At 37.9% G+C, this 16,269-nt stretch overlaps 1 protein-coding gene across 1 annotated transcript in view; it reads right to left on the bottom strand.

Moving 5' to 3' along the window:
- Window positions 1-16,269, bottom strand: part of LMNTD1 (lamin tail domain containing 1) — a 77,577-nt gene that overhangs the window by 41,178 nt on the left and 20,130 nt on the right. Inside the window, exon 5 of the mRNA XM_005680740.3 lies at window positions 12,619-12,811. Within this exon, the coding sequence (XP_005680797.1) occupies window positions 12,619-12,811 (193 nt within the window). The remainder of the gene's footprint in view (window positions 1-12,618; window positions 12,812-16,269) is intronic.

Genomic DNA, 16,269 nt, shown 5'->3' with positions numbered 1-16,269 from the left:
AGTGCAGCCATGAAATTAAAAGACACATGCTCCGTGGAAGAAAAGCTATGACCAACCTAGATGACATATTGAAAAGCAGAGACATTACTTTGCCAACAAAGGTCCATCTAGTCAGGGCTATGGTTTTTCCAGTAGTCATGTTTGGATGTAAGAGTTGAACTATAAAGAAAGCTGAGTGCTGAAGAATTGATGCTTTTGAACAGTGGTGTTGGAGAAGACTCTTGAGAATTACTTGGACTGAAAGGAGATCCAATCAGTGCATCCTAAAGGAAATCAATCCTGAATATTCATTGGAAGGACTGATGCTGAAGTTGAAACTCCAATACTTTGGCCATCTGATGCAAAGAACTGACTCACTTGAAAAGACCCTGATGCTGGGAAGGATTGAAGGCAGAAGGAGAAGGGGACAACAAAGGATGAGATGGTTGGATGGCATCACCGACGCAATGGACATGAGTTTGAGTAGGCTCCAGGAGTTGGTGATGGACAGGGAGGCCTGGTATGCTGCAGTCTATTGGGTCACAAAGAGTTGGATATGACTGAGTGACTGAACTGAATCTGAGGATTATCTCAAACTAAAAAGCTTCTGTATAGCAAAGGAAACAATCAACAAAATGAAAAAGCAACCTACAAAATGGGAAAAATATTTGCAAATTATATTTGTGATAAGGGGTTAATATTGAAACTACATAAAGAACTCACAAAACTCAATAGCGAAAAATGAAGTAATCCAATTAAAAAAGTGAAAAAGACCTGAATAGATATTTTTCCAAAGTAGATGTATGAATGGTTAACAGGTACATGAAAATGTGCTCAACATCACTAATTGTCAGGCAAACACAAATTAAAATCACAAAGAGATAGCACTTCATACCTGTAAGAATGGCTGTTATCAAAAAGACAACAAATAATAAGTGTTGACAAAGATGTAGAGAAAAGGGAACCTTGTGCTCTGTTGATGGGAATGTAAATTGATGCAAAGATATGAAAGCACTATGGAGGTTCTTCAAAAAATGAAAACTAGAACTACCATATGATCCAGTAATCTCACCTTTAGGTATTTATTTGAAGGAAATAAAATGACCATTTGCTGAGTTATCTGCACCATCATGTTCATTACAGCATTATTCACAAACAGCTAAGGCACAGTAACAAACTAATTGTCCATAGTCAGATGAATGGATAAAGTGAATATGGTATATGTTTTATAAATGCAGTTGATCATGAACAGTGCAGGAGTTAGGGATGTTGACCCCCCATACAGCGGAAAGTCAGCATATAACTTTACAGTCAAGTCTCCGTATTTGTGATTTCACATCCCTAGATTCAACCAACCACAAATCATGTAGTAATGGAGTATTAATTGAAAAAAAACCCACCTATAAGTGAACCCATGCAGTTCAAATCTGTGTTGTTCAAGGGTCAGTTGCTTGTATGTGTGTCTCTCTCTGTCTCTCTGTCTCTCTCTGTCTCTGTCTCTCTCTCTCTATATATAGGACTTCCCTAGTGGCTCAGATGGCCAAGCAGGAGACCTGGGTTCAATCCTTGGGTTGTGAGGATGATCCCCTGGAGAAGGGACCGGCTATCTGCTCCAGTATTCTGGCCTGGAGAATTCCATGGACAGTCCATGGGGTCGCAAAGAGTCGGATGCGACTGAGTGACTTTCACTTTCAGTGTATCTTTATTTAGGGATTCTCTGGTAGCTCAGATGGTAAAGTGTCTGCCTGCAACGTGGAAGACCAGGTTTGATCTCTGGGTCGAGAAGATCCCCTGGAGAAGGAAATGGCAACCCACTCCAGTACTCTTGCCTGGAAAATTCTATGGATGGAGGAGCCTGGTAGGCTACCATCCATGGGGTCACAAAGAGTCGGACACGACTGAGCAACTTCTCCTCTCTCTCTCTATATATATATATAAATATATACACACACACACATCTATATATATGCTCAGTTGCTCAGTCGTGTCTGACTCTTTGTGATCCCATGGACTGTAGCCGACCAGCCTCTTCTGTCTATAAGACTTTCCAGGCAAGAATACTGGAATAGGTTGCCATTTCCTCCTCCAGGGGGTTGATCTTCACGACCCAGGGATCAAACCCACATCTCTTGCATATCACGCATTGGCAGGTAGATTCTTTACCACTTGACCCATCTGGGAAATCCATATCTATATCTATAAGGGAGTATTATTCAGCTATAATAAAAAGGACAACCTGCCATTTATAATAACACAGATGGATATTAATCACATTTATCCTTAGTGAAATAAATCAGGGAAGGACAAACACTGTATAATCTCACTTATATGTATAGTTTTAAAAAAGTGAACTCATAGAAACAGAAATTAGACCAGTGTTTGCCAGGGAACAGATGGTAAGGAAAATGGAGGTGATATTGGTTATGGGATCCAAACTTCTGGTTACAAGATGAATAAGTTCTGGGAATCTTATGTATAGCATGGTGACTACAGTTAAAAATATATTGCTATATACTTGAAGACAGTGGATCTTAAAAAAAAAAAAATGTTCTCACCAGGAAAAAAAGTAATTGTGTGAGGGATGTGTTAACGAACCTTATTATGATAATTATTTCACAATACATATGGGTATCAAGTCATCATTGTGTAAGTTTACACAATGCTATTTGTCAATTATATCTCAATTTTAAAAACCCCAAAGATAAAAAAATCAAGCTGTACATCTTAAATAATGCATTTTTATGGAAATGTATCTCAAAAAAACTGTTTAAAGAAACTGAAAGAAGAAATCATCATGAGCAGACTCATAATATAAGAAAAATATTAAAGGAAGTTCTTTTCAGGTACTAGGATAATTATAATGGATGGGAATATAATTTATAGAGCTCCTCCCTAAAAACCAACAAATAAACAAATAAAAAGCAAAGAAAGCAGTGAAAACACATAAGGGTAAATATATAAGATATTTTTCTTACCATTAAATTTCATTTACTGATTTAAGGATTTAAGGATTTACAGCATATGTAGGAGTAAAACAGATGACAGCAAAAGCGCAGTGACTAGGGGGAGACAAATGAAATTGCAGTATCCTAAGAGATCAAATTGCCAACATCCGCTGCATCATGGAGAAAGCTGGAGAGTTCCAGAAAAACATCGATTTCTGCTTTACTGACTATGCCAAAGACTTTGACTGTGTGGATCACAATGAACTGGACAATTCTGAAAGAGATGGGAATACCAGACCACCTGACCTGCCTCTTGAGAAACCTATATGCAGATCAGGAAACAACAGTTAGAACTGGACATGGAACAACAGACTGGTTCTGAATAGGAAAAGGAGTACGTCAAGGCTGTATATTGTCACCCTGCTTATTTAACTTCTATGCAGAATACATCGTGAGAAACACTGGGTTGGAAGAAGCACAAGCTGGAATCAAGATTGCGGGGAGAAATATCAATAACTTCAGATATGCAGATGATACCATCCTTATGGCAGAAAGTGAAGAGGAACTAAGCCTCTTGACGAAAGTGAAAGAGGAGAGTGAAAAAGTTGGCTTAAAGTTCAACATTCAGAAAACGAAGATCATGGCATTTGATCCCATCGCTTCATGGCAAATAGATGGGGAAACAGTGGAAACAGTGTCAGACTTTATTTTGGGGGGCTCTAAAATCACTGCAGATGGTGATTGCAGCCATGAAATTAAAAGACGCTTACTCCTTGGAAGGAAAGTTATGACCAACCTAGATAGCATATTGAAAAGCAGAGACATTACTTTGCCAACAAAGGTCCATCTAGTCGAGGCTATGGTTTTTTCTGTGGTCATGTATGGATGTGAGAGTTGGACTGTGAAGAAGGCTGAGCGCTGAAGAATTGATGCTTTTGAACTGCAGTGTTGGAGAAGACTTTTGAGAGTCCCTTGGACTGCAAGGAGATCCAACCAGTCCATTCTAAAGGAGATCAGTCCTGGGTGTTCATTGGAAGGACTGATGCTAAAGCTGTAACTCCAGTATTTTGGCCACCTCATGCGAAGAGTTGACTCATTGGAAAAGACTCTGATGCTGCGAGGGATTAAGGGCAGGAGGAGAAGGGGACGACAGAGGATGAGATGGCTGGATGGCATCACTGACTCGATGGACATGAGTTTGAGTGAACTCCGTGTGACGGTGATGGACAGGGAGGCCTGGCGTGCTGTGATTCATGGGGTCGCAAAGAGTCAGACACGACTGAGCGACTGAACTGAACTGAACTGAACTGAAGACTCATACTATTTGAGAAGTGGTAAAAGATGACATGAAAGTATTCTGCAATTGGCTTGTGATGTATCCTATAACCTTGGAAGGAACTTCTAAATAACAGTTGTAGAAAATCAGCCAAAAATGGAGACAAAATGGAATTAATAATAATAATTAATTCCAAAGAAGACAGAGAAAAAAAAGAGAACACAGAACAATTGCAGCAAATCAAAAACGATAACAAATAACAAGACATTATCAACCATATTAATACTTACTTTAAACATGAATAGTTTAAAGGCCCCAATTAAAAGACTGGGATTGTCAGAAGGTGAAAAAGCAAGCCTATTACATGCTACCTATAAAATATAACATTAGATATAAAGAGACAAATAGGCTAAAACTAAAAGGATAAAAAAATAACCATGTTAATACCAGTATTGGAATGGCTATATTGATATCAGACATAACAGATTTCTGAGCAAAGAATAATGCCAGGGATAAAGGTTATTTCATAATAGACATCTGTTCATCAAGAGGAAGTAACAATCCTAAATGTTTATGCACCTGAAAACAGAGCTTCAAAATACATGAAGCTAAAATTGAGAGAACTGCAAAGAGAAATCAACAAATCCACAATTATAGCTGGAAATGTTAACACCTTCTTCTCAATAATGGATGAACATAAAATCAACAACATAAAAAAAAAAAAGACAAAAAGCACCATCAACCAATTTGACCTGATCAATATTTATGAAACACTTCACTCAACATCAGAATGTACATTCTTTGTAAAATGAACGTTTACCGGTAGAAACAATATCTTGCTAAAAAGTAAGTCTCAATACATTCAAAATTGTATGAGTTAAGTCATACAAATTATATTCTTTGACCAGTATGAAACTGAAATAGAGATCAATAACAAAAGATATCTGGGACTTCTCTGGTGATCCAGTGATTAAGAATCTGTCTGCCAATGTAGGGGATCCTTTGATCCCTGGTCTGGGAATAGTCCACACGCCATAGGGCAACTAGGCCAATGTGCCACAACTACTGAGCCTGCACTCCAGAGCCCATAAGCTGCAACAAGACTAGCCACCACAATGAGAAGCCTCTGCACCACAACGAAGAGCATCCCCCGCTCACCACAACTAGAGAAAGCCTGAGTACAGCAGTGAAGACGGAGTACAGCCAATAATAATAATGATTGATTAATTTTAAAAGGCTATCTGGAAAGTCATTAGAAATGGAAAATCTGTAAAATTATTTGGGAACTAAACAATGCACTTCTAAATACTCAAGGAACAAAGACGACATAAAAATGGAAACTAGCAAGTATTTTGATGCCATCAGTAGGCACTGAATCTTGGGCAGACAGGCCCTGGAGGAGGACTCAGTCTCACTATGCAGAGACAATAAGGAGAGCCTGAAGTGTGGTCTGGATGGAGTGGTGGTGGCCACTGTCAGCACAGTCAGGAGTATGCAGCACTCTCCTACTGAGAGTGCCCTGGCTCTGCCTACCCCACACTGCAGCTTAGCACTAGATCTAGGGCAGACAGGTCCTGGAAGAAGATGCCACAGAAGCAGCCCAGATCTCAGCAGCTGAACCACCTCAACTTCAGTAGCCACGATACCTCAAGCCCTAACCCCAGGCGATTCCACATCATAGTTATGCACTAGATCTGGGACAAACAAAACAAAGAAAGGTACATGACCTTGGGGCTGCTTCTGAGCAGAACTGCAGACACCTACACAGGTGGTTCAAAGGTCCTCTGTGACTGCACAAACTTCATTCGCTGCAGCAATTACCTCCTTTGGGGCAGGGTATATACCTAAGGGCAACAGAGTCTGACACTCAGGGCTTTTGCTCCTTCTGAGGAGTACACCTTGCTTCCGATAGGGTGTACAGCAACAGCCACGGAGCAGAGCCCTGCTTCACAACCTGCACAGACTCTAGACACTGTAACACCAACCACGCACCTATCATAGGGATAATGGCCAGCATACCCTTAGAAACTATACGCAGGTGTCCATAGCAAAAGCAGTCATCCCACCAAGAACACTGGACACAGTCTACACAGCAATGTTCCCACATAAAAACACCTCTTCAAGACTACATTAGATAACTATTTTTCCTGAATTCATAGAGGTAGAGAAAGTTGAGTGAAATGAAAAGGTAGAAGAGTTAATTCTGGTTAAAAGAACAAGGGAAATCTCTGCAAGAATAATGAAACAGAGTTCACCAGTCTACTAGACTCCCAAGTTCAGAAAAGGTGATAATAAAATGGCGAGCTAGGAAAGATTATTGATAGAAATGCAGATCACAGAAACAAGAAATTAGAAATGATGGTGAACTAATCAAAAATTGAGAATTCAATTGCTGAGATAAAAATCAATCTAGAAGCAATGAGTAGTGAATTAGATAATACAGAAGAACAAATAAGTGATCTGAAAAGTAGAATAATGGAAATCAACCAATCAGAACAGCAGACAGAAAACCAAAAAAATAAAATAAAATAAAATAAAAGAAGAAGAAGAAAAGAAAGCAACAGATCTATTGGATAATATAAAATAAAACATGTGAACCTATACATAAGAGGGGTTCCAGAGGCAGGAGAGAGAGACAAGGGAATCCGAAAGGTATTTGAAGAAATTTTGGCTGAAAACTTCTCAAACTTAAAGCAAGAAGATCTCCAGGCACAGGAAACACAGAGTCCCAAACAAGGTGAAACCAAACAGACCCACATCAAGACATGTCATAATTAAAATGACAAAAGTTAACAGTAAAGAGAGGATTCTAAAAGCAGCAAGAGAAAAACAAAAAGTCAGTTCACAAGGGAACCCCTAAATGGCTATCAGCCGGTTTCTCTGCAGAAAGTTTACAGACCAGAAAGGAGTGGCATGCTATATTCAAAGTCCTGAAAGGAGAAAAACTTAAAATCCAGGATATTCTGCCCAGCAAGATTATCATTTAGAACAGAAAGAGAGACAAAAAATTTCTCAGACAAGCAAAAAGAATTCAGCACTGGTTCAAAATTAGGAAAGGAGTATGCCAAGGCTTTATATTGTCATCTTGCTTATTTAACTTATATGCAGAGTATATCATGCGAAATGCCAGGCTGGATGAACCACAAGCTGGAATCAAGGTTGCTGGGAGAAATATCAATAACCTCAGATATGCAGATGATACCACTCTAACGGCAGAAGGGTGAAAGGGGAGAGTGAAAAGCTGGCTTGAAACCCAACATTCAAAAAAACTAAGATCATGGCATCTGATCTCATAACTTCATGGCAAATTGATGGGGAAAAAATGGAAATAGTGACAGATTTTATTTTCTTGGACTCCAAATCACTGCAGGCAGTGACTGCAGCCATGAAATTAAAAGACTCTTGCCCCTTGGAAGGAAAGCTATGACATACCTGGACAGCATATTAAAAAGCAGAGACATCACTTTGCTAACAAAGGTCCATATAGTCAAAGCTATGGTTTTTCCACTAGTCATGTACAAATGTGAGGTTTGAACCATAAAGAAGGCTGAGCTCCAAAGAATTGATGCTTTTGAATTGTGGTGCTGGAGAAGACTCTTTAGAGTCTTGGACTGCAAGGAGATCAAACCAGTCAATTCTAAAGGAAATCAACCCTGAATATTCATTGGAAAGATTGATGCTGAAGCTGATGCCAATACTTTGACCACCTGATGTGAAGCGCCAAATCATTGGAAAAGACCCTGATGCCAGGAAAGATTGAGGGCAGGAGGAAAAGGGGGTGACAGAAGATGAGATGGTTGGATGGCATAATTGACACAATGGACGTGCATTTGAACAAACTCTAGGAGATAGTGAAGGTGGTGCAGTCCACAGAGTCACAAAGAATCAGACAAGACTTAGCGACTGAACAACAACAAACCTACCCTAAAACAGATACTGAATTCTCTTCTCTAAATAGAAAAGAAAGAATAATCTATAGGAAAGGAAAAAAAATCACAATAGGAAAGGCAAATATATAGAAGGATTGAAAATCACTTAAATAAGTTAGTATGTAGATTTTAAAAAATTGAAAAAATTGTAAAAGTGATTATAACCATAATAAACAGTAAAAGGATAAGCATTAAAATGTAAAATAGGACATTATCATCACAAAATGTCCAGACAACCTACAGACTGGGAGAAAATATTTGCAAACAATGCTACCAACAAGGGATTAATTTCCAAAATATACAAACAATTTATACTGCTTAATAATAACAACAAAAAACCCAATAAAAAAATGGGTGGATGATCTAAATTGATATTTCTCCAAACAAGACATAGAAGGAACATATCTCAACATAATTAAAGCTACCCATAGCCAAATAATACTCAATGGTGAAAAGCTAAAAGCCTTCCTGCTAAATTCAGAAACAAGACAAGGATTCCAACTCTCACTACTTCTATTCAACATAGAATTGGAAGTCCTAGCCATAGTAATCAGAAAAAAAAAAAAAGAAATAAAAGATATCCACATTGGAAGGGAAGAAGGTAAAACTGTCAGTAGTTGCAGATGATGTGATACTCTATATGGAGAGCCCTAAAGTCTTCACACAAAAACTATTAGAACTCATAAATGATTTCAGCAAGGTAGCAGGATGCAAGATTAATATACAGAAATTTCTTCAGTTTTTATACACTAATAATATTAGAAATATTAGACAGGAAAAATTTTTTAAAATCCTCAAAAACAACCCTCAAATCTCATCAAAAAGAATAAAATACCTAGGAGTAAACTTAACCAAGAAGGTGAAAGATTTTTATGCTAAAAACTAGAACACACAGAGGTTAAACATCTGCCTGCAATGCCGGAGACCTGGGTTCTATCCCTGGGTTGGGAAGATCCCCTGGAGAAGGAAATGGCAACCCACTCCAGTATTCTTGCCTGGAGAATCCCATGGACAGAGGAACCTGGTGGGCTACAGTCCACGGGGTCATGAGTTGGACATGACTGAGTGACCTCACTTTCTTTTCACTTTCACTACCCAAAGAAACTACAGATTTAATGCAATCTCTATCAAAATACCCATGGCATTTTTTTCAGAACTAGAACAAATAATCCTAAAATTTATATGGAACTGCCAAATCAAGAGTAAGAAACCAAAACCAGAATTACCAAAGCAACCCTGAGGAAAAAGAACAAAGTTGACAGTTTTACTCTTCCAGTCTTGGGCTATACTACAAAGCAACAGTGGGCTTCCTGGAAGGCAGAGCAGTAAAGAATCTGCCTGTCAGTGCAGGAGACACAGGAGATCTGGGTTTGATCCCTGGGTCTGGAAGAGCCATTGGAGGAGGAAATGGCAACCCACTCCAGTATATTTGCCTAGAGAATCCCATGGCCAGAGGAACCTGGCTGGCTACAGTCCATGGGGTTGCAAAGAGCTGGAATTGAGTGAGCAACTGAGCATGCATGCACAAAGCTACAGTAATCAAAATAGTGTTGTATTGGCACAAAAACAGACATATGGATCAGTGCAACAGGATAGAGAACCGAGAAATAAACCCACACACCTAACATCAATTAATGTATGACACAGGATGTAAGAATATACAGTGGAGAAAATACCATTTCTTAAGTGATGTTTAGAAAGCTGGACAGCTAAAGTTGGGTGTAATCAATGAAATTAGAATATTTCCTCACATCGTGTGCAAAAGTAAACTCAAAATTGGTTGAAGACCTAAATGTATTATATGACACCATTTAGCTCCTTCTTCTTGTTCTTCAGTTGCTAAGTAATATCTGACTCTTTGTGAACCCATGGACTGCAGCATGCCAAGCTCCTCTATCCTCCGCTATCCTTGGAGTTTGCTCAAATTCATGTCCATTGAGTCAGTGATGCTATCTAACTATCTCATCTTCTGCCACACCTCCTACTCTCAATTTTCCCTAGCATTAGGGTCTTTTCCAATGAGTCAGCTCACATCAGGTGACCAAAGTATTGGAACTGTGGCTTCAGCATCAGTCTCTCTAATGACTATTCAGATTTCCTTTAGGATTGACTGGTTTGATCTCCTTTTGGTCCAAGGGACTCTCAAGAGTCTTCTCCAGCACCAGAATTCAAAAGCATCAGTTCTTCAGGGCTCAGCTTTCTTTATGGTCCAACTCTCACATCTGTACATGGCTACTGGAAAAACCATAGTTTTGACTAGACAGAACTTTCTCGGCAAAGTGATGTCTCTGCTTTTAAATACATTGTCTAGGTTTGTCATAGCTTTCCTCCAAGGAGTAAGCCTTTAATTTTATGGCTGCAGTCACCATCCAGTGATTTTGGAGCCCAAGAAAATAAAATCTGTCACTGGTTCCATTTTTTCTTTTCCCCTCTATTTGTCATGAAGTGATGGGACCAGAAGCCATAATCTTTGTTTCTTTAATGTTGAGTTTCAAGCCAGCTTTTTCACTCTCCTCTTTCACCCTCTTCAAGAGGTTCTTTAGTTCCTCTACACTTTCTGCCATTAGAGTGGTATCATCTGTATATCTGAGGTTACTGATATTTCCCCTAGAAATCTTGATGCCAGCTTATAATTCATCCAGCCAGCATTTCACATAATGTACCATGTATATAAGTTAAATAAACAGAGTGACAATATACAGCCTTGGCATACTCTTTTCCCAATTTGGAACCAGTCTGTTGTTCCATGTCTAGTTCTAACTTTTGCTTCTTGACCTGCATACAGGGTTCTCAGGAGACAGGTAAGGTGGTCTTGTATTCCCATCTCTTTAAGAATTTTCCACAGTTTGTTGCGATCCACACAGTCAAAGGATTTAGTGTAGTCAATGAAGCAGAAATAGATGTTTTTCTAGAATTCCCTTGCTTTCTCTATGGTCCAATGAATGTTGGCAATTTGATCTTTGGTTCCTCTGCCTTTTCTAAATCCAGCTTGCACATCTCAAAGTTCACATACTGCTGAAGCCTAGCTTGAAGGATTTTGACCATAACCTTACTAGCACATCACTCAGATGGATTTAGAATCTTTTTTTTCATCTATCTTGAGTTCAAGAGAGGGAGAAAAGTGGATGTATAACTCACTTGTAAAAAAATATTCACTTGTTGAAAAATGTCTTTTCTTCATTGTATATTCTTACTTCCTGTGTCATAAAATTAATTGGTAATAGGTGTGTGTGTGGATTTGTTTCTGAACTTTCTATCCTGTTATATTGATCCTTATGTCTAGTTTTGTGCCAATACCACACCATTTTGTTTACTGTAGCTTTGTGCATGCATGATCAGTTGCTTAGTAATGCCTGACTGTTTGTGACCCTATGGACCACAGTCTGTCAAGCTTCTCTGTCCATGCGATTCTCCAAGCAAGAATATTGGAGTGGATTGCCATTTCCTCCTAGAAGAGAACATAAGCAGAACATAATTTAACATAAATTGTAGAAATATTTTCCTAGATCAATCTCCCAATGCAAAAAGAAAAGGAAAATTTAAAAACTGGAACCTAATCAAACTTAAAAGCTCTTGCACAGCAAAGGAAACTATCAACAAAATGAAAAGACATCTATGGAATAGGAGAAAATATTTTCATATGACGCAACCGGCAAGGGGTTAATATCCAAAGTACACAAACAGCTCATACAACTTAATAGAAAAAAAAAAATGTATCCAACATAGGTAAAGATCTAAATAGATGTTTCTTCAAAGAAGACACACAGTCACATGAAAAGATGCTTAACACTCATAATTAATAGAGAAATGCAAATCAGAACCACAATGAGGAATTACCTCATACCTATCAGAATGGCTGTCGTTAAAAAGTCCACAAATAATGTGATGGACACCTGAAACCAGCACAACACTGTAAACCAATGATTCTTCTATAAAAGCTTTTTAAAAAATATGTTTATTACCAAAAATTCACAATTTAACCTGTTGCTCACGCAACAACGAAAACAGGGTGAAGTAAATGCATAAACAAGTCATTTTATTTTGATTCTAACATCAACTTTCTTTCTGACCAATTCTTTTTCCTGTAGATACTAACAACCATAAAAATGGATATTTTTATAAGTGAGTTATAGGTCCACCTTTCTCCCTCTGTCTTGAACTCAAAGCAGATGAAAAAAAGATTCTAAATCCATCTGAATGCTTTGCCAATAATAAAAAGGTTCTTATATAGAGTTAACTTTATTGGTAAGACTTATGTAGTGCTGTTTTCTCTGGCGTCTTAGAAGAATTAACATTCCTTCTTTGGTTCCCTAGAAAGTTGCATTTATCCCTTTTAATTGCCCAGAATATTGAATAGTTATATTTTAATGGATTTCTTAGGGTTTGTAGAAGAGACCTTGGATCTAACAACAGATTAGATCTTTATTTCCTACTAATTTATTACTCTTACTCCAATAGAAGACATAAATAGTTCAAATAGAGTATATACCTGGATCTAGATTGGCCCACTTCTTCAAGAATCATAGAGAAGTGCTTCCAACTTTTCTCGTGGAATGAATGCACAAGTTTCCTTGTATCACCAAACAGAGACAGGAAATAATCTTCCCCTTCCCCAATCACAGCTGGCTCACCAGCAAGGACTGGAATAGAGTGTTTCTTTGGAATTTTGATGATGTTGAGTCCTTTCAAAGAAACCAAATATAGAGAAGTATATAAAAGAGTAAAAGGACCCAAAGCTACTATCTTTATTCCTTGCTTCCATACGAAACAACATTCTTTATATACTTTATACTTATAAACTTTACTGTATACTTTACTTTATACTTATATACTTTACTGTATACTCAATGAGGATAGTTAGAAAGTTTAAACCAAAGTCTGTAAAATAACTGGTAAGTGATTATTTTTAGTGACACTCAGTTCTTAGAGATTATTTCACTTATCTTAAAACTCTCAATCACCAGCATAATTATAATTTAATTAAGTTGTAGTAGAAGCAATGTAAGTTTTTGAGTAGATAAAACATTTGAGTCTCTCAAATTTGGATATGTACAGTTTATTCTATTTCATAATTAGCTCTTCTCCCCAAATTGCTATGCATAAATTAAAGTCTCAAATGAGTTCTTTCCTACCAATGGTGTATGTTTTGCCAGGCAGACTTAAATTTCCTCCAATCAACTGAAATATTGTATTAGGAAGATAAAGGAATACTTAATCAGATTCTAATGTCCTCTTGGAAATTTACTCTTTTAAAATTCTCAATACTAAGATTCAAACATAAAATGGGTTTCGTTATTTTGCATAGAAGGAATCATGCTGGATAAATCTGTGTATCTGCAGAGAGAAACATTACAGAGAGACATCATGATGAAATAGAGCACTGTGTCTTGGATTTAGACACACTTGTATCCCAGCTTTGTTATTTACTGATTTAAATAAAATAATTTAAACCTTCTAATTTTCTTGAAAATAAAATAAGGATAATACTACCTTGTGTGAGGCAGTGTGAGGATTGCAGATAATATAGATGAGTGTCTAGCATTTAGCAGGTACTCAATAAATGATAGAGATTGTTGTAGCACAGGGACTTTGGCTGACATGACCCTGGGTCTAAAATCATCAAAGGATTAAGACAGTCTAGGGTGTGGAGAAGGAAATGGCAGCCCACTCCATTGTTCTTGCCTGGAGAATCCCAGGGATGGGGGAGCCTGGTGGGCTGCTGTCTATGGGGTCACACAGAATCGAACACGACTGAAGTGACTTAGCAGCAGCAGCAGCAGAGTGTGCTTTATCTTCCTGTGTCTTTAACAAAACCAAAGCAAGGCGAGATATGAAAAAAATAAAAACACATAGTTCCTAAAGAGGATTCCTTAGGGGATTTTGTTTAGAAGAAATACTTGGAATTAAATTAATTCATTCCTATTCAAGTGAGTATTTGCTAAATTTTTAAATTTCTTTGAAGAAAGAGACTGTTTAGCATTGTTAACAGCTCATCTTGAGGGATGAAAATCTTTGTACTTTGAAAGGGAAGAAGACACATAGATCTTGGGTTCCAATTATCATCTCATCTAGAAATGAAATGGACCAAATGCAAAACAAGTCTTGGAGAACTCAGATACCCATCTTCAGAGTCAGGATCTACAGTAACTGAAGGAAAAGACTCTATCCCAGCACCACTCTCATCTTGCAAGGGGAAACCAATATATTTATTTTTCCCTTCATACTAAGAGCTGCCACAGTTCAACCCAAATAGAGAACATACACAATGATACAGTGCCAAAGGATGAGAAATATTACCTCCTTAGATATAAAACGTGTATTTTTACTTTTAAGCATAGGGATACTGGTCATCACTCAAGGTCAGTGTGAACTTAGGAGGCTGCTTTGAAAAATGTACCTTAGGCATACAAACACTGGAGCACAGGGAATACGGCAATAATGGCAGAAGGTCAAAATCTTGTATGACACTGTGTCAAAATCTGAAGAAGATACCACAAACAAAGTGAAATATAGAGGTTGTAGATGTGCATAGAATGGTAGGGGAAAATGAAGACATCAAGTAGTCATGGGTGTATTTGTGCTAACAATTTTGAAATTTGTTAGTTGAAGTAAAGCAAACCTCAAATTTAGCCTATTCTATGAGAAGGTAAGATACGTTCAGATTCACAACTAACTTTACTGAGCACATTTATTATGTGCTAGGTGATTTTCATAAATATCTCATTTAATACTTAGAATAGCCCTTGAAGCTGATATTTTAACCTGCGTTTTGTGGTTATGGAAAATGAGACTCAGAGATACCAAATATCTAAACTAATGTCTCATGTAAAGATTAAAGCAAATCCTCATTCGAGGGGGAATGAACTAATTTAATTCCAAATGTTTCATGTTGTAGGTTTGAACCAAGGTTTTCGGTTTCCAAAGACAGTAGTCTTTTCATTAAATGCTGAAAACTCAAAGTTCCTCAAACGCAGTGAGGAACATACACCTCATAGTGTGAACACTGACTGCTGAGTGCATTGCGGCAACTGTCAAAACATTACTGTCATTTTCCTTGTTTCCAAATGATTGTTTCTCCCTTTCTCTCCACCATTTTATTACGCACTTTGTATTTCTTCTTTCTCTTAGCTGTCTTTCCTTCTGTAAGCCATAGTTCTATAGCACAATATGGACAATATTGTTAATCTTTCTGGTGGCATTCAAAGGAAAGGCAGTTAATGCCATACAACAAAACTTTCAGTTATCCAGCAAGTCTAGATCATCTAATTGGTCAATCCATGAACCATTAGGACAAGATAAGGTACTTTAATCATAGAGACGATGTGTTTGGCCACATATATTTACGTGACCTGCATATGACTTCCAGTGCTAGAATCAATGGTGAATATAGCTAAATTATTCTGCATATGGCATTAAGAAATGAGTATACTGGAGACATTCTGGAAAATACTAAAAGAGATGGGAATACCAGACCACCTGACCTACCTCTTGAGAAATCGGTATGCAGGTCAGGAAGGAACAGTTAGAACTGGACATGGAACAACAGACTGGTTCCATATAGGAAAAAGAGTATGTCAAGGCTATATATTGTCACCCTGCTTCTTTAACTTATACGCAGAGTACATCATGAGAAACACTGGGCTGGAGGAAGCACAAGCTGAAATCAAGATTGCCGGGAGAAAGATCAAGAACCTCAGATATGCAGATGACACCACCCTTATGGCAGAAAGTGAGGAGGAACTAAAAAGCCTCTTGATGAAAGTGAAAGATAAGAGTGAAAAAGTTGGCTTAAAGCCCAACATTCAGAAAACTAAGATCATGGCATCTGGTCCCATCACTTCATGGCAAATAGTTGGAGAAAGAGTGGAAACAGTAACAGATTTGATTTTGGGGGGCTCCAAAATCACTGCAGATGGTGACTGAAGCCATGTAATTAAAAGATGCTTACTCATTGGAAGAAAAGCTATGACCAACCTAGACAACATATTAAAAAGCAGAGACATTACTTTGCCAACAAATGTCCGTCTAGTCAAAGCTAAGGTTTTTGCAGTAGTAGTATGGATGTGAGAGTTGTACTATAAAGAAAGCTGAGTGCCAAAGAATTGATGCTTTTGAACTTTGGTGTTGGAGAAGACTCTTG

Source organism: Capra hircus, chromosome 5, assembly GCF_001704415.2.
Source record: "Capra hircus breed San Clemente chromosome 5, ASM170441v1, whole genome shotgun sequence".
NCBI classification, from domain to species: Eukaryota; Metazoa; Chordata; class Mammalia; order Artiodactyla; family Bovidae; genus Capra; species Capra hircus.
This window is presented reverse-complemented; position numbering and strand designations above follow the sequence as displayed.